This window comes from Sinocyclocheilus rhinocerous, unplaced genomic scaffold, assembly GCF_001515625.1.
Source record: "Sinocyclocheilus rhinocerous isolate Xijiao unplaced genomic scaffold, SAMN03320098_v1.1 scaffold2852, whole genome shotgun sequence".
In the NCBI taxonomy this organism is placed as follows: domain Eukaryota; kingdom Metazoa; phylum Chordata; class Actinopteri; order Cypriniformes; family Cyprinidae; genus Sinocyclocheilus; species Sinocyclocheilus rhinocerous.
In genome coordinates, this window is record NW_015646497.1 from 176550 (window position 1) to 202164 (window position 25615).

The 25615-nt window shown below is 37.5% G+C and overlaps 2 protein-coding genes across 4 annotated transcripts in view; one reads left to right on the forward strand and one right to left on the reverse strand.

Moving 5' to 3' along the window:
- slco3a1b (solute carrier organic anion transporter family member 3A1b) overlaps positions 1 to 11742 on the forward strand; it is a 17091-nt gene extending 5349 nt beyond the window's left edge. Inside the window, exons 3-10 of the mRNA XM_016512029.1 lie at positions 5297 to 5395; positions 5556 to 5819; positions 6681 to 6845; positions 6964 to 7162; positions 7387 to 7522; positions 8842 to 9014; positions 9142 to 9206; positions 10418 to 11742. Of these exons, the coding sequence (XP_016367515.1) occupies positions 5297 to 5395; positions 5556 to 5819; positions 6681 to 6845; positions 6964 to 7162; positions 7387 to 7522; positions 8842 to 9014; positions 9142 to 9206; positions 10418 to 10794 (1478 nt within the window). The 3' untranslated portion in view covers positions 10795 to 11742. The remainder of the gene's footprint in view (positions 1 to 5296; positions 5396 to 5555; positions 5820 to 6680; positions 6846 to 6963; positions 7163 to 7386; positions 7523 to 8841; positions 9015 to 9141; positions 9207 to 10417) is intronic.
- A 2173-nt stretch (positions 11743 to 13915) lies between these two features.
- Positions 13916 to 25594, reverse strand: LOC107707908 (katanin p80 WD40 repeat-containing subunit B1-like). Of its 3 annotated transcripts, none has more exons than XM_016512026.1 (19): positions 25478 to 25594; positions 23495 to 23606; positions 23271 to 23401; positions 23071 to 23188; positions 22274 to 22374; positions 22095 to 22136; positions 21648 to 21731; positions 21425 to 21540; positions 21212 to 21283; positions 20974 to 21124; positions 20516 to 20700; positions 19798 to 19949; positions 19535 to 19653; positions 19237 to 19455; positions 17573 to 17722; positions 17286 to 17362; positions 17124 to 17198; positions 14612 to 14728; positions 13916 to 14348 (listed from the first exon to the last, which is right to left on the reverse strand). In XM_016512026.1, the coding sequence occupies exons 2-19, from the start codon at positions 23532 to 23534 to the stop codon at positions 14213 to 14215; spliced, it is 2085 nt and encodes a 694-aa protein (XP_016367512.1). In that variant the 5' UTR covers positions 23535 to 23606; positions 25478 to 25594; the 3' UTR covers positions 13916 to 14212. The 3 variants fall into 3 exon arrangements, with proteins under 3 accessions (XP_016367512.1, XP_016367513.1, XP_016367514.1); XM_016512027.1 differs by lacking the exon at positions 25478 to 25594 and adding an exon at positions 25287 to 25429; XM_016512028.1 differs by lacking the exon at positions 25478 to 25594 and adding an exon at positions 24970 to 25191.
- Positions 25595 to 25615: the final 21 nt, after the last annotated feature.

The following is a 25615-nucleotide window of genomic DNA, read 5'->3' on the forward strand; positions in this document are numbered from 1 at the left end:
CCAGTGGCAGAGCTGCGCAATTTTTTTTATTTGACCAAAGATTGAGCTCATACATATGTGTACTGAGTTTGGTGAAGATATCTCATTCCGTTCAAGAGTTATGCTTCAAATAATATTTGGCTAACGTTAGCATAGACGCTTTTTGGCGAACTGTTTCGCACAAAAATCGAAATTTCAACTTTTTTTGATAATTATTGATATTCACTGTCCAGAGAATATTTCTGCAGTGGTTTGGTTCCGGTCGGGCAAAAAACCTAGGACTAGTTCGCAAAAGTAGGTTTTGGACATAATTAAAATTTGCGGAAAAACGAGACGTCCTAGACCCAAAATCAGAGTGACCATTTTAAATTTGCCTTGACCCAAGGTTTCCAAAAATTTAAAATTTTTGAGTCTACGGCAAGCGGTTTAGGAGTTATTAGCACTTTTGCGTTTTTGATCGCTGTAGCGCCCCCTATTGGCCGATTGGGCTGAGACTTTGATAGGTTCTCCCCAAATTGAGCTCTATCATTTGGCAAAGTTTCAAGTCTCTAGGCCTTACGGTTTGGTCTGCACGATCAGTTTTAGGGGAGAAGAATAATAATTAAAAAAATTAAAATCCTAACGATTTCAATAGGGTTTCAGCACTGCGTGCTTGAACCCCTAATAAATTAGTATTATTAATAATTTGGATTGTTGTAAATGGTTCAGTTTTATATGTCTAAATAATAATAAAGTAAAAATTGATTGATTGATTTATGAAATAATTTATTAAATAATTTGAACGAATACAACTTTTGATTTTAATAATGTAAATAATAATAATGTAATAATTAACAATAATGTACATTTTTAAATTAACATGAACTATGATTAACATGCTTAGTTCATGTTAGCTAATGTTAACAAATGTAAAGGTTTACCAAAAATAAAAATAAAAGTATTGTACACTGTTGGTTCATAATACCTAATATATATAGAACATTATTGTAAAATGTTACAGATTAATTGTTCTGAACAGACTTATTTGCCTTAATCTGTTTTACTCCAGTTTAGGAGAGAACAATAGCACCTGCTTAAAAAGCTCCCCTTTTGCATTTGAACCAGGTGCCATGGCAATCACCAGCATCTACACCAAACAACAGGAAACAGTGAACTAGAGGTGTAATAGGTTGGAGCTAGAGAGTTTGTGTTTGTTACCACAGTAGCCTGAGAAAGACTCTTTGGATATCTCACTCAATATGTTTTAGAAGCTGTATTTTAAAGGCCCTCAAATGGCACTACTTGAACTCCTGCAAAAGCATCTGTAAATATGCTGGTCAGGCATTAAAAGAAACACTACAAAGTACTGTTGTTGTTTTAGGGTATATCATGTAGCAGTACAGTCAATATGCCGTTGCAGCAATTACAGCACTTACTATTATTAATGATTTATAAGCCACAAAAGGTTGTATCCTTAGTGCATCCTGCATTTTGGAGGACTCTCTGGCAGAAAGCTATTGTATGAAGATACACAAACAGCATAGATATTGTATATGGCTGGAATAGCTATAGTAGTTTAGGTTTGCAGCAAACTTGGGAAATTTCTAAGTATCAAGCTTAAACCCATTGGTTTAGTGTAGTGCGCCACTGTCTTAATCTCCTGTTGCCATGTTGTTAAGGAGTAAACAAGAAGCAATGATGGCCTTCGGTGCCTGTTACTTCTGCTATGAAGCTAATGTGTGCTGGCTGCTCTGTCATCCCTCAGGCAGCTCACTCTCCCTCTCTCTCTATTCTTCTCACTCTCTTTCTCTCGCATGACTACAATGATTCTCCATACATTTGATACAAATAAGGAACAGATCAACCCCAGATTTGAATGTCTTAAAAATCTCCTGAAATAAAACCCTAGCATGGAAATGGATCAATGTATGACTGTTATAGTTGAGTAGCGTTCAAAGGCCCAGAAGATAGTTGGGAGTTGGGAATGTCCGTGGGTTTGCGTGTGTGCTTTTTACAGCATTTCTGCTTTGTCTCCTTTCCTGCAGTGTTTCTGATGTCTTTGCATTGAGCTGACTTGTCTGTCTATGAGCATTAATGTCTGTGCAACCCATGCAAGCTTCTTTCGCTCTTCCTTTTGCGCCTTTTAATCCTTTTTAGCCTTTAAACTGGACCTATCTCTCATTTAAGCAAAATATAAACTAGCACAAACATGAACATCCTCTTTGGAGACAGACTTTGCTGGTAGGCATGGTGGAATCAAGTTATTTAGCTGTTTGATCACAGAGTCTCATTCTGTTTGAACAGAAATGCATTTGGTCTCTTTTGCAAAGGCACAAGCAGAAAGGCCTATCTGTTTTAAGTGAATTATCCAGCATCTGTATTTATACTGAATAATACCAGAGTAAGAGAACTGATCTAGGATTACATTCTCTTGTGAGGGATAACATTAGGATTGACATACATGATCTAAGATGCTTAATCAATTTTCATCCAGGCTAATGGATAAAACTAAAACACTTTTTAAAGATCAGAGTAAATATACCATTAAAGGTCATGTTACACACCTTTCTGCCCTTATAACTTTACAGCAAGGAGGTGAGGTTCATTCTTTCTGTAGTAAAGGCCGGTTCACACCAAGGATGATGACTGTAATGGTAACTATAAAGTTTTAATAAACATTCAGATTCAATGAGAATAGTAAAGTCCACACCACAACTACACAATAGTGACACAAGAACGTTATCATTGGAACCACTTTCAAAATTATTCTTTCCAGCTGATGAATGATAAAAACAGTAACAGCCAATCAGAATACTGTTTTAAAGAGCTCAAGCAATTAGAGTGGCAGACGACAACTTATGATTAACAAAACATTATTGTGTGTTGGTGTGGACACTAATAGTTATCGTACATAGCTCTATAGAGTATCTACTTTGTTCTGGGTGGTTAATTGTGCCATCCAGCGCCCTGTTGTTTCCTCTTATTCACTGTAGTCATGGCAATGGCATAAATCAGACCGTTCTTCTGGGTAACTGAAACCAGTGCTATGTTCATGTCTCTTGTATCACATCACAGACTCACTTATTCTTGTTCATACAAACACAACTGGCAACATCTTGCATCTCAGTTATTGAATGAAGTGAAAATGGTCTCAAAGGATCTTAGTATTAACATTACAGTGATATTGTTGCAGTGTTTGTCTAAACCGATTGTTGTATGCAGTACTGCTGTATGCAGAATTTTTTTAATTATAAAATAATTTCAGCTGAAATCAATATTTTATGGGGTCAGTATGATTAAAAAAAAAAGAAATTAATACTTTTATTCAGCAAACCCTAGTGAAAAATAAATATACTTAAATGTATTTGAAATACATTTATTTCACACTAAAGTATACTACAAATACATTTTCATATTTATGTACTTAATAAAATACCCTGCAATTGTACTTTTAGTATACTAAACTGGTATACTTAAAGTCTGCTAAATTGGAACAACTAATTTTGCACTTAATGCACTTTAATTGTGCGGAAGTAGTACTGAAGTCCAATTAAAGATAAACTTAGTATATTTAATTGTGCTAAAGTGGAACTATTGCAAGTATACTTCATGTACACTTTAAATATTTTGCATTTAAAGACCAATATTATTCAAAGATCTTACAATCCTCATCAAAAATGACATTAAAACACATTTTAGACTTGAAATTAAGAAATGTGCATTGTGCAGAAGTACACCAAATCAAGTTTAATTATCATTTTTATATCAGTAAGTCTTGAGTTATGTGTCAGTAAATACGTTAATAGATTTGAACTATACTTGGTGTGAAATAAATGTATTTTAAATATATTACTTTTTTACTAGGGAATATGCATTAAAGGGGTCATATGACGTTGTTAAAAAAGAACATTATTTTGTGTATTTGGTGTAATGAAATGTGTTTATGCGGTTTAAGGTTAAAAAAACACATTATTTTCCACACACTGTACATTATTGTTTCTCCTCTATGCCCCACCTTTCTGAAACGCTTCAACATTTGGGCGGTGTTATGGAAATCTTCCCACACAGTGACGTAGACATGTGGGGGCGTGTTAGAACGAGTCGTTTTAGGAGGGCGTGTACGAGTCTTAACTTTTATAAAGAATATCTCTTTGGGTTTGAGACTTTAGTCTTTGCAACTTTAGGGATCTTAACTATTCACGAACAGCTTGTAACACTCCAAAGAGAAAGAAAAACTATTTTAAATAATTCTTATTCTTTCAACACTTTTAAAGAATTCTGAAAAAATATGTAGCAGTTTCCACATAAATATTAATAGCACAGCTGTTTTTAACATTGATATTGTAAGAATTGTTTCTTGAGCACCAAATCAGAATTTTAGAATGAAAATTCTGTTTAGCCATCTCAGGAATAAATTCCATATAAATATATATTTAAAAAATGCTTATTTTAAAATGAACTGAGTTTATTGTAGTTTTGATCAAATGAATGTAGCACATGGTGCAAATGCAAATGGTGAGCATAAGAGATTTTTTCAAAAACATTACCAAGCCTAAACTTTTGAATGGTAGTGTATTTATTAGGTAAATAGGCATGTAATGCATAAGAGAATGAACAGTCAGTTGGCCATTATTGCAAAATAATCCCCTTCAGGATGAAACAAGATTATCCCATCGGCTATGTCTCATTGTCTCTCACGTTAATTTATAGAAGTATATGGCTGTTTGTGTACTTCAGTGTTCTCTGTTAATGATTATGCTGTGCTGCTTCTGCGTCTGGACGATAATTACTCGCCGAAGGGTACATCTGATGGTACAACCTGTACCAACACATGCACAATCTATATGTTGGCCTCTACTCTTTCAGTACTCCCACAAGATATGATAATCAACAGAGAAATGTGTGTATTTATCAGCTTTTACATAAACGCATCAGGTGGCGGTTATTGCAGTGATGATGTAGATTATGTAAATTAACTGTTTCACCCAGAGAATATTTAAAATGTACAAATGAAAATAAATGAAATAGCTCTTTAACTTTGGGCTACTTTAGGTTCTCTCTCCGAACAGAATATGATATTTGAATATTTATCCTTCTGTAATAGTTCTAATAAAAATAATAAACTCTAAAATGTTTCCCTAAATAGAGGCTATTTACTGTACATAAGCAGCTAGATTATTGGTGTAAATGCCTTGTTAATAACTGAAGGGTTTGAGTCAAGGGTTTTTGAATGAATTTCATTTAAGTGAAAGACAACAGTTTAGCCAAGACTTTGCATGTATGAATATACTTTTCTTGAATAACTTCTTTGACTCTAGTCTTTGGTATTGCATTACAGGTATCTTATTCTCTACACTGGTGTTTGGACCAGCCTGTGGTTTTATTCTTGGCTCTCTGTGCACCAAAGTTTATGTTGATGCAGCCTTCATTGACACAAGTAAGTGCCGGCATCAAAAATGGACACACTGAAATATGAATGACTTTTGTTGTTTTTTTTGTAAGTGGTTTTAGATAAAGGCACGCTGTTAAATCAATACATGTAATGAAACACAGTGTCTCAGTAAATATCTCATCAGATCTCTGTCCGCTCCTAACAGCCACGCTGGACATCACTCCTGACGATCCGCGCTGGATCGGTGCCTGGTGGGGCGGCTTTATCATCTGTGGCCTTTTCCTCTTCCTCTCCTCGCTTTTCATGTTTGGGTTCCCGCAGTCGCTGAACGAGCCTGGGGAGGACCCGGGGGGTGAGAGTGAACAGGCCATGCTGCCTGCTGAGCTGGTGCAGGAGTATGAAGGAGTCAAAGCCTCAGATGACCCAGATCAGATCAACACTGGCCTCACCTGCTGCCAGCACCTGCAGGGTGAGAGAGAGGACAAGACAAAGAGAGTCTAAACACACACAGGTCATGCATTGGGTTTTATAGGCAATGGTACATAAAATAAATAATCATTTTGTTTCCGTTGTCATTGTTGTCAGTTCATTATTTATAGTAGTTTTAGAACAAGACTCATCTCTCCAAATGCTGTAAATAGATTGCAAAAGGGATTTTTAAACAGGGCTCTGGGGACCCCCCAGAGAGAAAAAATAAAATCCATCTATACATCCATTCTCCAAACTGCTTGTCCTATGTACATTTGTGGGGATGCTGTAGAAAAAGTAAAATATTGTATTATAATGTAACATTTACATAAAACTTGTCAAACAGAGCATGTTAAAGACTTTAATATGTTTAATATAATGCAATATAATGCAATATTTTTAACACATTCATTTTATATTCCTATTGTTTTATCACAATTAATTGTAGACCAATTTTAAAGACACAATTTGTTTTGCTCTATATAAATCAATTTCAATTCAATTAAAATAGTTTTATGTTGCAACCTTATGCTAAAATGGTTTATAAACTTATTATATTTTATATTATAATTTATAATACATTTATAATTATAGTACAAGGCCAGTAATTCAATTTTGGAAAGTGTTGTCTTTATTGTATCATGCTTAATATTTTCTTACACAGTTTAAATGGATCTTTAAATATAAATATCAACAGCTGTCATTATATTTTAATAAAAGGACCCCTCAAAAGAGGGGCATCAAATTTGCAGATCCTTGACATGAAAAATTTTAAACCCCTGGATTACATAATTCTCTATGGGAATTTAGAAATGTCATATTTTCCTGATCATCCACTAATATGAGTCTAATTTCTTCTCAGTTATCCCTAAGGTGACTAAGCATCTGCTGTCCAACCCGGTTTTCACCTGTGTCATTCTCGCTGCCTGCATGGAAATCGCTGTGGTGGCTGGATTTGCTGCCTTCCTAGGGAAATATCTCGAACAGCAGTTCAACCTCTCAACGTCCTCCGCTAATCAGCTCCTAGGTAGACAAAAACGGAATATTTTCAAAACTGCACAAAAACATCCAACTCATAAAATGCTGTTTCATATGAAATCCCTGCAAGTAACTGAAAGCTGACTATCAAATCTGTGTGTTTTCAGGTATGACAGCAATCCCCTGTGCTTGTCTGGGCATTTTCCTGGGTGGGCTCCTGGTGAAGAAGTTGAATCTGTCTGCGTTAGGAGCTATTCGTCTGGCTATGCTAGTCAATATCATCTCTACGGCCTGCTACGTCTCCTTCCTCTTCCTTGGCTGTGATACGGGCCCGGTCGCTGGGGTTACTGTTGCCTATGGCAACGAGTGAGTAGAGCGCTTCACCATAAAAGCCTCACACAAATTTTTAATGATCCACAACAATTGGCAATAAATACAGACACTCGAGTATAAAGACTTTAGTGTTCACATCACAAAAGCACTAAGCTGAATTGCAGCATTAATTTTACAGAGGATCAGACTCACTAAACTATGAATTTGAAGGGAACATGTGGTCCTTCTTTCATCCCATATTCATTCTCTCCATTTAGGAGTCTAGGTTCATGGGAGCGGACGGAGGCTGCGTGTCTGTCAGGCTGTAATTGTTACACGTCTTCTCTAAGCCCCGTCTGTGGCTCCAATGGCATTACCTACCTCTCTGCCTGCCTGGCTGGCTGCACTAAAACCGTGAGTCTCCTCCCACATCCATTCATATTCATACAGATCAATAAACTCTTGATATACATCTGCCTCCAGTTGTCACTGAAATAAGAGCTCTTTTGAGCATGCTCATTTTTCCTCTTTTAGATACACAAGTTCCCTATAAATCCTGTTTCCACCACTGAATAAAAAAAAAATTTATTCGTCGGTAATTGCGACTTTTTTATCTCCCAATTCTGAGAAAAAAGTCAAAGTTTATATTACTGAGATAAACTTTTTTCTCTCAGAATTGGACTTTATAACTTTCAATAGTGAGTTTATAGTGTTCAGTTCAGAGAAAAGAAGTCCGAATTGTGAGATATAAGTTTGCAAATGTGAGAAAAAAAGTCAGAATTGCAGGAAAGTATGGTGGCCCCAATAGTGCACAACACAATGAAATCTCCACAACACAACGGAAACAAGTCTCAACACAACAAAATTTGCACAACACAATGGAAACCAGCTGCAACACAATGGAAACAAGCTACAACACAACGGAAAACAGTCGCAACATAACGAAAACAAGCCACATCACCATGGAAACAAGTTGCAAAACAACGGAAATAAGTCGCAACATAACGAAATTGGCACAACACAATGGAAACAAGTCACAACACAACAGAAACAAGTCGCAATATAATGAAATTGGCACAACACAATGGAAACAAGTCACAACACAACGGAAATAAGTCGCAACATAACGAAATTGGCACAACACAATGGAAACAAGTCACAACAGAAACAAGTCGCAACATAATGAAATTGGCACAACACAATGGAAACAAGTCACAACACAACGGAAATAAGTCGCAACATAACGAAATTGGCACAACACAATGGAAACAAGTCACAACAGAAACAAGTCGCAACATAATGAAATTGGCACAACACAATGGAAACAAGTCACAACACAACAGAAACAAGTTGCAACACAACGGAAACAAGCCGCAACACAATGAAATTAGTCCTATGCTTTGTGTTGTGCACTACTGGTCCACCGTAGGAAATGGTATCAGAATTGAGTTTTAATCCATCAGTTCTGTCTTTCTCACAATTGTGTTTATATCTTGCAATTGTGAGTTTATATAACACAATTCTACGAAAAAAGTCAGAATTGCAAAACAAAAAGTCACAATTACCATTTTTTCTTTTTTTATTCAGTGGTGGAAACGGGCTTCCATAGTCACATTTGTCTCAAATCTTAGGTTGTTTTTTGTCTTGATGGTCGCCTGGAAATCCCCAGAGCAGCGCTTAAGATCCATCATGAAATATGCACTCAGATCTGCTCTCCTTCCTCTCTTTCTCAGAATCTGACAGGCTGTAAGTGCATCACCCATGGCGACGGGCCTGGTACAGCCATGCCGGGGAAGTGCTCCAACCCAGGCTGTCAGCAGGCCTTCCTCACGTTCTTAGCAGTCGTGTGTGCATGCAGCATGATCGGAGCCATGGCCCAGACTCCATCCGTCATCATCCTGATCAGGTAATGCTGCTGACATCCACTGAATCTTTTTTTTTTTAAATGTTAATGAGTCTTAATCGGTCAAATTGTCATCTGCACATCATAATGAACTATAATGTACTAAACCATCAGTTGTTGTTGTCTGTAGAACTGTGAGCCCAGAGCTAAAGTCATACGCTCTTGGAGTTCTCTTCCTGTTGCTCCGGCTGCTGGGTAAGATATTTGCAAAACAAGTAACACCTACAGTGTCTCTGCAGGATAATTTTACAATTTGTTTACAATTATTTGAAGCATGCAACTTTATAATATTATAGTTTGGTTACACTACACATACACAGTACACACTACCATTTAAAATAATTTTTTGAGTCTGTAAGATTCTTTAATGATTTTGAAAGAAGTCTCTTAGGCTGTGTTCTAGACTGCCAGGAAAAAATAGATTTTTTGCATATCCATATTTTATCCAAGTGTGGACAGCAATAGAAAAAAAACCCAAACAAAAAAAAACAAAACATGAAATGTGATTTTTCGAATCTGAATCAAACCACATTTGGAGGTGGTTTGAAATGCGATTCCAGTCAGGTTTTTACAGATGCATCTCAGTCTAGATGCTCTGGCTGCTCAAATCAGATTTCAAATGGTCTTTTGCGTCACTTAACGCAACACACAATGATAATGTCAAAACCAGTGACGGAAATGCCGAGGATTCATACAGTGACTACAGCATGGAACATCACAATATATATATACCAGTTTTCTTGTGCGACAAAGGAGTTCTGTACCGCAACGAAAACAGGTTGCTTATTTGGAGAGCAAGATGAAGCACCTCCATTTTTTTTGCATCCCTTTTGAAAGCCTTGTCACATACGTGGGTGCACCTATATTACCAAAGAAACCCATGCAGATAGATTGGTTATGTCTGGATACACAAATCTGATTTGATCACTTGCAATAAGTAGTTAACTGTATTTTAATATATTTTGAATTAATTTAAGTTGAATTTTCAGCAGCCATTACTCTAGTCTTCAGTGTCACATGATCCTTCAGAAACCATTATAATATGATTTGGTGCTCAAGAAAATTTTTTATTTTCAGTGTTGAAAAACATTGCTGCTTAATATTTTTGTGGAAACTGTGATACATTTCATAAGGATCCTTCGAATAGAAAGTTCAAAAGAACAGCATTTATTTGAAACAGAAATCTTTTGTGACATTAAAAATGTCTTTACTGTTACTTTTGATGCATTCTTGGCAAATAAAATTATCTCTTTCAAAATGAAAAACTCTTGAATGGTAACAAATTTGTCAAGCTCATAAAAGCACATTTTTACATGAAAGAAACAAAAATCTTATCAGGACATTGGAAATAAGTGTTAAAAACAAGTACAGTACAGTCACACTGAGCCATGTTTTCCACGTTCCAGGTTTCATTCCTCCACCTCTGATCTTCGGCATCGGGATTGACTCCACCTGTCTACTATGGAGCTCCGTATGTGGCATTAAAGGGGCCTGCATGCTTTACGACAACATAACCTACCGTTACCTTTACGTCAGCATCGCTATCGTTCTCAAATCCAGCGCCTTCATTCTCTATGCCGTCACCTGGCAGTGTCTGCGTCAGAACTACTCCAGGTACATTAAGAACTGTGAGGACTACCTGACCCCAAGCCAGCTGTTCGCCTCCAACCTCACCCTGGACAACCTGGGCAAGGACATTGCACAGAACCCTTCCAACCGCACCAAGTTCATTTACAACCTAGATGACCACGCCTGGAGCGAGAACATGGAGTCAGCCATATAGTCCCACCCCAAAGAGGGCCAGCCGGCCTATATGCACATGCTAATTTAGTCTCGTGTATCGCTTTTATTCAAAAGAACGTCCATATATAAGCCGATTTCTGCACATTCCCGCTGCCTGGGAGAAATAGGCACTCTTTTAGCATATCCAGGGTGTTTTGACTAAACAGAGCCAAATGAATTTGACTGTTACTGTAGTCAGGACTTGTATGATATGTGGAGATGAAACGCATCCATCATATTAGGGGATGTGCTAGGTTGCAGTTCCAAAACTGAACAATTAATCTTCCATAAGTCAAAACTAGCCCCAGCTTACATATACAAGCACCTTTTTAGGTTTCATTTTGAATGGTCTTTTTAGTATTTTTTTAAGAAATGTAAAGAATATTAGCATATAAGTTCTAACAGATATTAGCTAATACGTTTACTTGAATATTGTGAGGCTATGGAAATTTCGGTCTATTTTTATGGAGGGTCTTAGAAAGCTTGATGTTATTACTCGATATCTCCTCTGTACAGGCATTAGACTATTAAAAACGTAGATACAAGTGCAGAGTTCACACGCGTCATGTAACCTATTAATCAACCTAAAAACATAATAGTGAACATTTTAGGCCCATGTCTGTGAAAAAAACGTATAGCTTGAATAGACAAAAGGTTCATTAGTTTTGTGATGCTTCGTTATTTGTCACCTGCAGTGATTTAAACTAAAGCAACATGCAACATTAATCAATGGTTGCTATCAAGCAGAGGACACTGAAGGATGGAAGGATGGATTTATTTCAGTGCATGCAGGTATTGCATGTTGATGCATCAGAGCAGGCGCATGGGAACTTTAAGAGATAAATAGTTTTGGTGAAGGTAGACATTTCCCTTCTATTACTCCGGCATCTTCTTAAGTGGTGTTTTATAATAGTATTACGGCACCTTGTGTACTTTTTTCTTCCAATCTGTCATCAATGTGTTCAAGGAAATTGGCTTGGAAGACCAAATGCTAGGATTAACAAAGTTTTACAACAGTACGTTGTAAAACTTTTTTTTCTTTAATGTTGCAATATACGAAGCAAGTGAATAAACATAAAGAAATGATTTATGAACTACTAAAACATCAATCTGAGTTACATAAAATAATAATGAACAAAAATGACTTATTTCAAACATTTTTGTATGACATTGGACCTATGAATTTGTTTAATATACTTAATTATTTTCTATGCTTTTTATAAAAAATAAAAAAAAAAGACAAATGTAAAAAAAAAAAAAAAAAAAGGACAGGACAGGAAGGTGGTAGATCTATGGTAATGTAATAAAGCTAAATGCTCTTTATAGAGGAAAATTATTTGTTTTTCTGCTGCTTTTCAAAGACGGTTTACTGGATGCAAGTACACTGAAGAGACCCACATAGGGCAAAACCCAAACCCATTATCAACCTTCATGTAAATGGCTTCCCAAGCACATTATTTTAATGCACTGCAATATACGCCGAAACGCTTGATTGCTTGAATGTTGAGGCTGGTGTCAATATAAATGGGATGATATAAGAATGATGTCATTGTTTATATAATCATTCCTCTCTATAGATAATTCATTGCCGTAAAAGTGCCAAAGTGATGCCATTTAAGTGTTCTCTCCGAGAGGCATTTTCATAATGCTGGAATTGTATATTACCGCGAGATGCTTTATTGTATTGTACGTAAACCTATGTGATATCTTAAGCAACCATTACACCTTGTACATAGTGACATTTAAGTCTATTCTCTCCAGAATGTAGAACATAGCGATGCTTTAGGCTTTTACAGGTGATGTTACAAGTCTTAACTTTGGACAAAATATATATTATTGTTAATTGCAGATGGAGATCATGTTATGCTTACAGAGGAATGTTGTGGTATATTTTTCTACCCATGTCTGTATTATGAAGCTTATGTGTAATGACCATAAAAGGTGTACGAGTTTAAAAAAAAATCACATGAACAACTATCTGCACTAAAACATTGTCTCTGCATATTTATTATGAAACTCAACAATTATTTTCTCTGTTGACCAAACAAAGGTCTCTGCACATAAAGCATTTATCACAGAACAGGATTATAGCAAATGAATATGAAATTGAATTATTTACAAGCACCTTTGTGCTTTACTTCAAACTTTGGCGATTCGGAAGGCTGTCTTCAGATTATGTAATATGCTTCACAACATGTCTAGATGTATCTTGCACTTGTTTTCTATCTTAAGGCAAACAGGTCTGTTTATGTATTCTTTTTTTAAACCCCAAAGTCAGTATCATAGATTTTTTTGCTAATATCATACCACACAAATGTGCTGAATAAGTGCCGCATTAGTAGGTTGTTCTCATTTACACAGCTGAATATGTTAGCCTCTTTATAATTAATAGTACATACTGGATTGAAAACATTCACCTTGCTTTTTCACCTTGAAAAATTTGTTTAAATCCATACTGTAATCCACCAATTAAGACAGTGAATTTCCCTTGAGTGCAGGGGGCTCTAAAAATACACGCAACTATATACACATTTGCTTTAAATCGGTTTTCTTTGCTCAGGCTGTATTCAGTTTTACAAGCATGACCTCAAATGTCTGCAGCATCTAAAAGGCTTTACTTATTTTTCACAGTAGCATGCAAGGAATTTAAAATTGCTTTAAAAAAGGCACGGATACATTTGAGTCTCTAACTACTTTTTCATTGTGTTCTTACTAATAATACATTATGGGCTTATGTGTAGAAATGTGTTGCTTTTATTTGCAGTGTTCATGCAAACACATAAAATATTTCAATAGTGCAGTAACACATGAAGCACCACTTGCACAGAAGTCTGTTTCAGATCAAGCAATTTTCAGTTGGTCAACGTGGCAAATTTGAAAAGGAGCAAGATCTGCTTAGAGAACTTTTGTCCTCACACAAAACTCTTGATCACATGGATTCCTATTTAAAAGACTGGATTTCACCCATGCAATTTGACCACACATTTACGCTGTGTTGTTTTTGCAGTTATAAGTGATTGACTTCTATGGTAAATCTTTGAATTAAAAAAAAAATTAAAAAAAATCTAATGAATAAAGCATACCAATCATAAAAATAAAATAAGAGTCACTAGACTACTAAATATTTTTGGGAATTTCTTTCATATGGAAGTTCTCCTTTATTGTTGACAAGTGTTTACAAAAAACAAGTAGTGCATTTCAAAGAAATGAAAACAAAGAAATCCAAATTTATTCACTAGGAAAATAACCACCTGAAGCCTACATAAATACTTCACTCCAAAGTGTGCTTGTGTGAGCACACATTTATTTAAGTGCTAAGTGAAAAGTCCACTCAGGTTCAGTCATGAAGCTCAGTACTTTGCCTTATTATGGACTCTTTGACTGAGCTTCGCGTTTGGAGATTGAGGAGTGTGTGTGTCTCAGTAGTCCAATGGGGCCATAAGTAGTTGTAGCTCTTTGAAAGTGCTGCCATGACGACCAACCTGCTCTGCCCGGTTCTTCACTACATTACTGAGGTTCTTCAGCTGCTTATAGCATGCTTTACATTTCTGATGCCTGAAACACATTATTGGCCATGGGCAGAGTATAACTAAGATTGGACTAAACTTAGGGTCATCAGTAGATCAGCCAGCACACATTTAACGCAGAATAAAACTTTGATACATGGTTTAAGTTCTCGTTTAAATAAACAGCCACTGTTGGGTGCTGTAGTCAAGGAATGTAAACTAACACAGATAAGCCTGACTCAGGCTAAAAAAAAAATAAATAAAAAAAAAATTAACAACACCACACATCATGGGTGTTTGTTAGGTACTAACCTCTCCTCTCGAGTAATGTCCACTCCTACTGATGGAGGAGCAGTCAACGTGTCTGAGATTAATGGCCAGAAACGCTTCAGAATCAGTTTTAAAGCCATACAACCAGTTTGTACATAACTGTAGAAGGACAGGGAGAATGGGTTACTTGATCACTGCATTTGTACATGACTGATAAATGGCCATCTCAAAACCTTGCACCGTTTATTTCCATAAATGTACTGTCGCCAAAGCGATCAAAATAGATTCTAAAGCAACTGATCTGAAAAGCTCACCAAGCAGGAAACTCATTAACAGCCAGTCAAGTGCTCCCGAGACATAACGCTGACCTGATTCTGATGTTAACATGAAGCATAAATTGAAATAAAATACACCCAATTTTACCCATGTGCGATGGAACAATTTTCATTTAATGTATTAATAGTAGAAAGCAGCGTAATAAAATCGTTTAGTAAAATTATAGCAAATTCATGTAAAATTATAAGTGCATATGTATATAAATACAATTTATAGATATAAAAATCTATGGTCCTAAAGGTGTTAAAACGCATCACACTCCACTCCGTCAAAATACCCTTCAGAGTAGGGCTGGGCAATATGGCCAAAAAAAAAATAAAAATTTTTTCATATCAGTTAATACCGATAATTAAAACAATACATTTCAAATCTTTTTTTCCTTTCAAGTTTAAAGGCAGATTTTTTATCCAAAGTGAAAGCTGTAGAAACCAGACTGTTAATTGCGGTTTTACTCTTTATGGTCAGAACATGACAAACACTTTGTTTTTTTTTACACTTTTCTAGTAATTTTTCCTTAAAGGGGTCATATGATGCCATTTCATTTTTTCCTTTCTCTTTGGAGTGTTACAAGCTCTTGGTGCATAAAGAAGATCTGTAAAGTTGCAAAGACTAAAGTCTTAAATCCAAAGAGATATTCTTTATAAAAGTTAAGAGTCAGCCACACCTACCTAAAACGGCTCGTTCGAACACGCCCCGACATACCTACCTCACTATGTGGCAAAATTTGCATAACGCCGCCCAAATGTTCACGCAAAGAAAGAAGGCGTAACTTTTATTCTCGCTGTAGTATTGTTGTTGCCGCTGCCGCCATGTCGTGAAGACGCTGTGTGCTTCGTTGTGAAAGCGAAACTACTTTGTTTGGTCTTCCAAAAGAGGACGATATCCGCTTCGTCATGCCTAGAGCTGATCTGTGCTGGTCGCTGAGGGAATACTTCAACTTAGTGCTGTGGATCGCCGGATCGGCTTTCACCGTTTTCACCGCTCCTTCGTCGGATCCGCCGGGACCGCTGTTCTCGATCCCCCCGCCTCAGCTCACTCTTGCCCGGCTTCAGCTCACGCTAAGGCGGGGCATTCGCTCACGCTAGGCCGCTGTGTTTTTCGTTGTGAAAGCGAAACTACTTTGTTTGGTCTTCCAAAAGAGGACGATATCGCTTCGTCATGCCTAGAGCTGATCTGTGCTGGTCGCTGAGGGAATACTTCAACTTAGTGCTGTGGATCGCCGGCACATTTTATGGAGGACTGTTTAACGTTACTGATCCTGGGAGAGTAACGTTAGACTAAAATGCCAGCAGTTCTGACTCACGTGGAAAATAATGTTGTTGTTTTTTTACTTTAAACCGCATAAACACATTTCATTACACCAAATACACAAAATAATGTTCTTTTTAGCAGCATCATATGACCCCTTTAATAAAAAAAATGTCTTAGCTTCTGAATGTTGTAATGAGTGATAGTTTCAAACATGAAACAGGTTTGTGTTGCCCGACTTTGATGACGTGCATCTTCAGCACAGTTTGCAGTGCAGGCTGCAATATTAATATAAAATTTTTTTGTATCAGAGAAATGCACATTTGACAGTAGCTTGAGTTGACAGCAGTAGTAGCTTGAGTCTAAATACATTTAGTGTAAATGCACAAACGCTATAGCTTAATCAGAAAATACTGTGATTATATCCATTACTCCTTTAATACGTCTATCAATAATATGATAAATCCCACATTTCTGCCACAAAGTGCAATTAGTAAATCCATTAACATTATTGTTTTATCACCCAGCCCTACTTTAGAGACCATTATTACTATAGACATAGACCGGTCATGACCGGTCATAACCATTAATAAGTCACCTTTCATATTTGCTCTGCAGCAATTCCTCAATCTGTGGCAAGATGGATGTGCAGAGGTCCAATTTCCACAGTGATCTGAAAGAGAATAACTTCTCTTATTATAACTTCTGCTAAAATGATGGTGGGACAGAAGTAGTGAGTGATGCGTGTGTGGACGCTTACGGTTTGAGGTTGATTATGTTAAGGATGTCCACCACAATAGAAAGATCATTCATAGATACAGCTGAATCCAGCGAAGTCTGGGCAACGTGCAATTAGTAAATCCATTAACGTTATTGTTTTATCACCCAGCCCTACTTTAGAGACCATTATTACTATAGACATAGACCGGTCATGACCGGTCATGACCGGTCATAACCATTAATAAGTCACCTTTCATATTTGCTCTGCAGCAATTCCTCAATCTGTGGCAAGATGGATGTGCAGAGGTCCAATTTCCACAGTGATCTGAAAGAGAATAACTTCTCTTATTATAACTTCTGCTAAAATGATGGTGGGACAGAAGTAGTGAGTGATGCGTGTGTGGACGCTTACGGTTTGAGGTTGATTATGTTAAGGATGTCCACCACAATAGAAAGATCATTCATAGATACAGCTGAATCCAGCGAAGTCTGGGCAACATGAAGGGAAATGCAAACACTGCTTTTAGTGTACTGCTGCTTTCAATAATAGCCCATTACAGCATTGACTAGATTACATTAGAAATACATTTTCGATGTGTAGCAGTAAATGTATCCATCAGCCAGTAACAGATCTCCCATTACGATCTGTCTGTCCCACAATTTATCAAAGCTCATCAGCTTGAGTGCTGTTGCACTTACCTTGACATCTCCACTGGCCCAGACGGAGCGTACTGTGTCCAGGTTTTTATATCGACTGGTCAGCATTACGCACATGGTGTCATGGCCTTTCCGGATCTGTGCTAATGCCTCATCATCTCCCATCACACCGGCGTTGGCATTTCGTGCATGCTGTTAAAACAGACACATTACTCAGAATCACTCAGCATTTTACATACTGGTACGCAAGCGGTCAGTACAGTACCCTTTTAAAAGGAACCAATGTGCATTTAAAGTATTATGATCCCTTAAGGTACTAACATGGACTCTTTAGGGCTAAATAAAGTTGCTTTCGCACCGCATAGTTCTAGGAACTAGCCAGCATGGTGGTTCCTAGAGAACCGATTTCTGCCTCGGGCCGTTTTCCTGATTACATTCCCACCTGTAGCAGGAACTCTGAAGCAGCCGACAACGACGTCTTTATTCGCGGCATTTACAAACATCAACAACAGTGAGTGGAGAACGCAGTGACCAGAGCTGCTTTTGTTGAGGGTTTCATGATAACGGAAATTTACGCACAATTTACGCGAGTAAAAGAGCATGAAAATCTGACTAAATCTCCTATGACAAATTGCATAATATATCGATACTGAGAATTTATAAAACGGATAGTACCAGCCCTTGATTCTGATTGGTTGAGCCGCGTTCGAAGCTGTTGTAAATTACTCTACAAACATACACCTTTGTTTACTTTGTGTGTTGCTTGGCAACCACTTTGTTGCAACCACAACTGTTTCTGAGGAACTACATTGTTTGGTGGAAGAATACGGTTTTTATTAATATCATTACACTTTATTTGCTCCGTTTTACTATCAGTGTTTTTATCACTGTTTTATAAAAGCAATAAGCCCCATGAAGCCATGGTTTATAATGAATTTATAATAGCTAAGGGGCGTTTTTAGGCTTCACGTCATGCCTAAAAACGCCCCTTAGCCGTTATAAATTCACTGTAAACCACGGCTTCTTGGGGCTTATTGCTTTAGCAGACAACAGGTAAATGCCGTTATCGGCGTTTTCCATGTTCGTGGAGTAAATATTTTTACACAGCTTTTTAAAAAATGCCAGGCAGCTGGTGTTTCATATGCGTTTGGCCAATCAGCCTACACTTACGTCACCTATAGAACGGTTTTAGACCCTACTCTGAAGTAGGAGTTAATTTAGTTCCTCCAAATAGAGTTGCTAGAACTAAATGCATTTCTAGTTCCTGTGGTGCGAACAAGCCAAAAAGCGGGAACTACTGCCAATAGTTCTAGGAACTATGAAAAGGTTCCTCCGGAGCGAAAGCACCTTAACGCACAAATGAATAGCACCCTGGACTGGTGACAGCTGACTCTGGCTATAATAACAAACATGCACAGTATAACCTAGCACACTTCGTTTTTTAGTAGAGACGAATTGAGAGTGATTAAATATTTTGCTATTTTGCTTTAACAACAAAGCCACACATGGATTCATTTAGGGTTATGAACATCACCATAGAAACAGAAAATTATCAAAAGAACGTGAACAGCTCCAGCAGCTCCAAGAATCTCTATCTAATAATTATAGCAATTCAGACACGACATGAACGCAGCATAATACAAAAGTGAATCATCTTAAGTGAACAATAGTGCTAGACCGTAACATTAAACATCCATTGAACTCACAGAAAGGAAGTCCCCTGCAGTGAGGCCAATTGGCTCGTTACGTGTCGAGAGGATGATTCCTATAGAAGGTTTAGGTTTGGTGGCCGTAACCACAGGACGAGAGGGAGAGGTCACTGATGTGGTCACCACAGCTACTGGACGGGGAGCAGCAGCAATCACAGTTGGTTCAACTCTTTGTACTGGAGTAGAGAAGGTAATGGGACCTTTCAACTGTCCTGCCTAAAAATACATAGTCATCATAAATAACAACCTACACTTATGAATTTATCAAAAGACATTTAAGAAATGGAAAACCTACCCTGTCTATTACTGGAGTTGCAATCTTAACTGCCGGGCCAGGTTTCTCTAGTACACTCTCTGAGAAAGAGTGGTCTAGGGGAGCTGGGAAGGGTTCAGTTATTTTGGGTGGAGTACGTGCTGAATGGAAAAGGATGGAAAAGAAAAACAGGAATGACCCCGAAAAAAAAAAAGAAAGAACTAGATTATATACACCATGGCACATGTGAAGCAGCATGTGTGAAAATTGCCTAACCTATTGTATTTTGTGCATCTAAAACTCACAGATGACACTGTGCGGCTGAAAGATCTCTTTATAATCTTCTGGGTTGGTGATTTCTGCACTGCTCTCTTTGTCTTCTTTCTCATCCTCACTGCTGGGACTTCTCCTCTCTCCTTCTGGACTCCGGCGATCGGCCTCAGAACTCTGCTTCATCCTACAAAAGCACAGAAGATCAGCACGCTTAAATGCATTTGACAAACCTACTCATAAGCATTTTTTTTTGCATTGTTATATGTGAAGAGAGATACCATTCAAGTTTCAGATCGGTAAGATTTTTAAACCATTTTAAAAGTCTCTTATGCGCACAAAAGACATGTATTTGTAAAGTTTTTTTTTGTTTGCTCCCATGATCCTTTGAATAGAGTTCAAAAGAACAGCATTTGTGAAATAGAATTTTTTTGTAATAATATAAAAGCCTTTCCTGTTACTGATTAATTTAATGAATCTTTGAATAATAATCATTTTTAAAAAGCACATCATTTAGATTTAAGCTTTTATTTGTATATTAAAGCAAATGCATTCAAGGTAAACATTTTCTAGGTTCATGCACTCCCTGGGAACCCTTTGAACACTTCCGAGTGTTTAACGCCATGCCCTGTTTAAGCTACAACGAGCGTAAAAACACCATGCAGACTTTTTTTTTCCCAGAAGTGACATTCCAAGGTCTACATGAGTAGATGTGTCATACATCATTAGACAAAGACAAAAAGAAAATCTCACTCCTGTCCAGTGCAGGATGTAGTGGGTCGCTCGTAATTCCGCCTTAGTGTTGTTCCCATTGCAGATATGGGAGCTGGGATCGGCTTGTCCTCAATCAGCCCTTGGATCACAGATCCTGACTTCTTCACTCGATTGAGATCAACAATGTACCAGCTCACATTATTTTGACTGTAGGACACCGCAATCTATTCAAGAGGCAGATGACACACAGAAACTGTTAAAATGCCTTTTAAAGCTTTCCTCCAAAATAGTTTCTCAGAAAGCGTTTCTGGTCAGATGGCCCCTGTGCACGACTTCAGAGATCAGAGTGGAAATGGTCACCACGGGACCTCTCCCACCAAACAGGTTCTTTTAATCATCCCAGAAAGCAAGAGGCACGCAAGTTCACAAAATAGTACAGCTCCCACTCATGTCTGCATGTAAAATGAAAAAGAAAGATTATGTATAAAAGTACAAACCATTTGGTTGTTGCTAATGGCCAGGTCAGATACTTTGCCCCAGCCTACATGCACTACATCAAAGCAGCGGTCAGGCTCCCAGCCATACACTCGTAGTGTGTTCTCAGAGCCGCTGTACAAGCAGCTACCATCAGGATTAAACAATATACTCCTGCAAAAAGGGAAAAAGGCAGAGAATTCAGCTAGGGGTCAAACAGAGAACAACAAACATATCCAGACTGGAAAAAAGATTAACCACCTCACAACTCCCGTCTCGCCCTCTGACGAGCCAATCATGTTGAATTTCTCCAGGTCCCACAGCTTAACAGTCCTGCAGCAAATATACAAAACACAAAGAGGGTGCCAGAGATAACAAACATGGGCAAAAGCAGCACTGAACACATTTAATTTATTATTTGTAGATGGACAAACACAACCTCACACACAGACACACACACAAAACACTTAGTACCGATCTGCACTCCCAGTGGCGAGCAGGTACTCATTGGGGTGGAATTGCACAGCATTGACTGCTGATGTGTGTGATGTGAATTCAGTGATCATCTTGCCTGCTATCAGATCCCACAGCTAAATGGGGAACAGAATATGCATACACATTAAAAAAAAAAAAAATCCCTCTTCATTCATCCAGGCAAGATAACGTCCCAAAGTGAGATGTACAGCACAGCTCTCACCTTTACTGTGCTGTCATCACTGGCTGAAGCAAGCCATTTCCCATCAGGACTGAAGGCTAGACAGCGCACAGCCTGAGTGTGACCCTGCCAAGAGACACATTCATATTAACCACATAAACAAGGCCATCACATTCATTAAGAGCTTGTGCATGTGTAACAGATAAGAGACACTTTCCAAACTAAAGTGCTTTAATGGCACTTATGAAGATGTTTTTGTGTTTAATGCCTTTTAAACAAAATAAATATCAAGACTTTTAAAGCTAAAGTGCATAAACCAAAGGCTGAACCTTGCAACACAAGACACAAAACAGACCATTGTGCAAAACGGTAGAGTAAGATAGATGGAGAGCGCCTCACTAATCCACAGATTAATCATGTGTTCAGACACAACGGAGTGTTAAGGGTGATTAGCCTGGCTTCTGATTGTACAGACACACACGTACTTGCCTTATATCTGAATACACATCCTTTCCTTCTCACATCCCACAACTAGACAAGAAATAAAATAAAGACATGAATATTAATCTTTCAAGAAATACACAACGATATATCAACATATATAACAGTAAATGAGAGAGAATCAAATTCTTTCTATACAACTTTCAAGGCAAATGCATTTAGCACACCTTAATATTGCTATCCACAGAGCCAGACGCCAGGTATTCTCCCATGGGGTGGAAGTCCAGACTGCAGATACTGGCTTTGTGCCCCATCAAAGTGCGCAGAACTTTATGTAAAACAAACAAAAAAATAAATAAATTAAAAAAATAAAATAAACGCACAACAACAAAATTAATTCAGCTATAGATAAACATACTCTGAACAATTTGCTCAAAAAGTGTTTCTGGTAAGACGGCCCCTGTGTGTCCTCAAGGATCAGAGTGGAAGGATAACGACGGGACCTCTTCCACCAAACAGGTTCATTTAATCATCCCAGAAAGCGAGAGGAATGCTATTTAACTATATCTGTTTTTCTACATCTCTAAAGCAAATGCTGGCCTGGTGCCCCATCAGTGTGCAGAACATCAATTCATCAAAAGTAGGCAGACACATTTTTAACAATGACTTATCAATTAAGATTGATTGGGTGAATCTCAAAGCCTGTCAAGTCAATTTCTGCCTCGTTTTATCCTAGAACTCTAAAGAAAGTTTTTCCATAAATAAAATGAAGTCTATATTTAGGACGATTACAATATTTTACAGACCCACTTTTAATTTTGAAGTGTCTTTCCTAACAATTTTTGACATAAGTACACAGCAGTTAGGTACACCCAATAAAAAGTCAGACCATAATTTCTTTCTCCTGATTTTTGAGATCAACTTGTGCGCCACATTTTCTTTACTGGTTTTAAGAGAATCACCCTGTTTCTTATTGTAGATTTTATGTTAACCAAAGTGCAAATCTGCAGCACAAACCACTTACTTTTAGCAGCCTCCAAATCCCAAAGCCGGAGAGAGCCGGACTGAGAACCGGCCACCACACGCTCTTCAGAACTGTTGAACTGGATACACTCCACAGGGCTGGTGTGGCCTGTCAGACTCTACAGAACAGACAAACACTGCATCAAATAGCTGTGAGACACTTAATTCTCTCAACTAAACAAATAACAGAGAGGGTTTTACCATAATGCAGTTTGGTTTGCTGACAGCCCAGATATTGACTCTGCAGTCCTCGCCGCCAGTGGCCAGCAAACGACCAGACGATTTCCCCAACACCAGTGAAGACACATTGCTGGAGTGAGCCACAATCTCCTCTGAACAACACATATGACAAAAAAAGCCAGTCACATTTCCCACAACTTCAAATGAAGAACCTGACTATTTAAAACATTCTGCTGAGAACTCACGCAGCTTCCATGATGTTATAGTGGTGCTGGTGAGAGCCATCGTGATGATCGTGTGATCTCACCAACACCTATGTCAGGGATGCGACGGTATTACTTTATCTTCTCTGTCCATCTGTTAAAATTAAAGAATTTATTCAAAGACAGACAAACAGCAGAGTAAATATGCTGTGCATAACGATCACTCTAAACTTCAGGACACACCACTTCGCCAAAAGGTGTCCCTTTTCAATCACTTTTGGATAGATCACATTCTGCTATGAGTTAGTGCATGAATACATCTTAAATTATAATTGTATTACATCCAGTTGCCTGTGCCTATAGAGAACAACGTGCAAGAAACCCAAAATCTAAGATTTTTTTTTTTTTACTGGCTTTTAAAACATGTCAGATTTGGGCTAATGTGGGTCAAATTTGATATAGATGCAAGACACAGATAAAAAGTTATTTTTTAAACCATTTCATGAACTTGCTTTTACAGAACTATTACAAAACCCAAACTTCATTTTTTTTTCTCTTGAAAACATCTCAAAACATTTAATGAATGGCTCGGTTATTCTTAACTTCATTTCATCTGAATATCAACATTTATGTAACTTTGTCGAAAGGTCTTTAAGGTTAACTGATATAATTTTGTGTATCTGGAAAATACTGATCTGGGACATTGTATTATGTTGAACATCAACGTTTTTGTGCCTATGCGTTAATGAATAATTTTTAAACGCTAATGTTTTTTTTGTTTTTTTTTTATAAATATGCAGAGTAAATCGTTTTTATTTTTGGAGTGAAATAATAAAATTAGACCTTTGGGGTAAGACTTGAGTATCATGTCGTTACTAGTGCATTTTTTTTATTTTATTTAATTGAATACGTATTACAATTCATTAGGTTACTCAGTTTCGTGAATCAGATGAACATTTCCAACATCGATATGCATTAAACCCTATAGGCTAATTAAGTAAACATTTCATTTTAAATCAGTGTTGCGATTATGACTTATTTTATTTAAAATTATTTTATTATGCTATTATTTAATTATAATATCGGCAACTAAACATTAGTTTATTCTTGCCTGTGTTTAAGTCATAGAACAAAGCATGTCACAGAATAAATGTACATTTCAGACGAATCTCTTTCACTGGGTTTCTGTTTTGTCCTTGGTTATTCAGTTATTATTCAGTAAATTGTAAAATTACAAAGAATATCAGCAAGGAGTGGCTTCATGTCCCAGGTAGGGGGTCATGTTACTTACCCCAATAGTAAACGCATATTGTTCTTTAGAGCTAATAACACCACTTAAAGCAGTTATTCGATGTAAAATCATGTTTATCATGACACAGCGGTCAAATGCAAGGCGTTTATGGACAAAGAGCAGCCAGGTATCGCCGTTTCAAACTATGATCTTTCACGTGTGGCTGAAACCTAACCTTATTCGTCCAACAAAACATTTATGCACACACACGTATCCCACAACTTACATAAAGTCCGAAACTGGTGAAAGATTAAATAAATCATCGACGCATATCCAGTTGAAGTCACTTTGCCACGCGAGTCTGTCTCACAGCTAAGTTAGCAGTTGTAACTTATGTGAAAATTACCAATTTATAAGTGATCAATCTACTTTCGATCATTATCTCTTTCTAACTCTGTTAAAAGCATTACTACGCTATTCTAATAAACATAGTAACAGGTTAAGAGACTCGAACTTGTTTTTGTTGGACAACATTACGCTAAGTTAGCTTCGCAACGTGGCTAACGAACTCATCTGAACTGTAAACAAATATCCAACATTTACCCGATTGTCTTATCTGTTCTGTGATGCTGTTAAAGTCCAGAAACCGTTGGCGTATATTTATGAGATGAAAGTTGACGATAACACACTCGACCGACAAACATCGACCCACTTTATACACTTAAATTTTGCTGTTGTCATGTTGTTTCTGATTGGTTGCTAACTAGCGGTAGCTTAGCAACAGTTCTCCTTACCTTCCTTCTGCTGGTGACGGTCAGTTTGGGTTAAATAGAGACTCGCATGGCTGCAGTCTGCCGACAGACAGATCAGAACTAATGAGAAAAGGATTAGTTTAGGACAAGAAAAGGTGCGCATGCGCAGTGGAACTATGG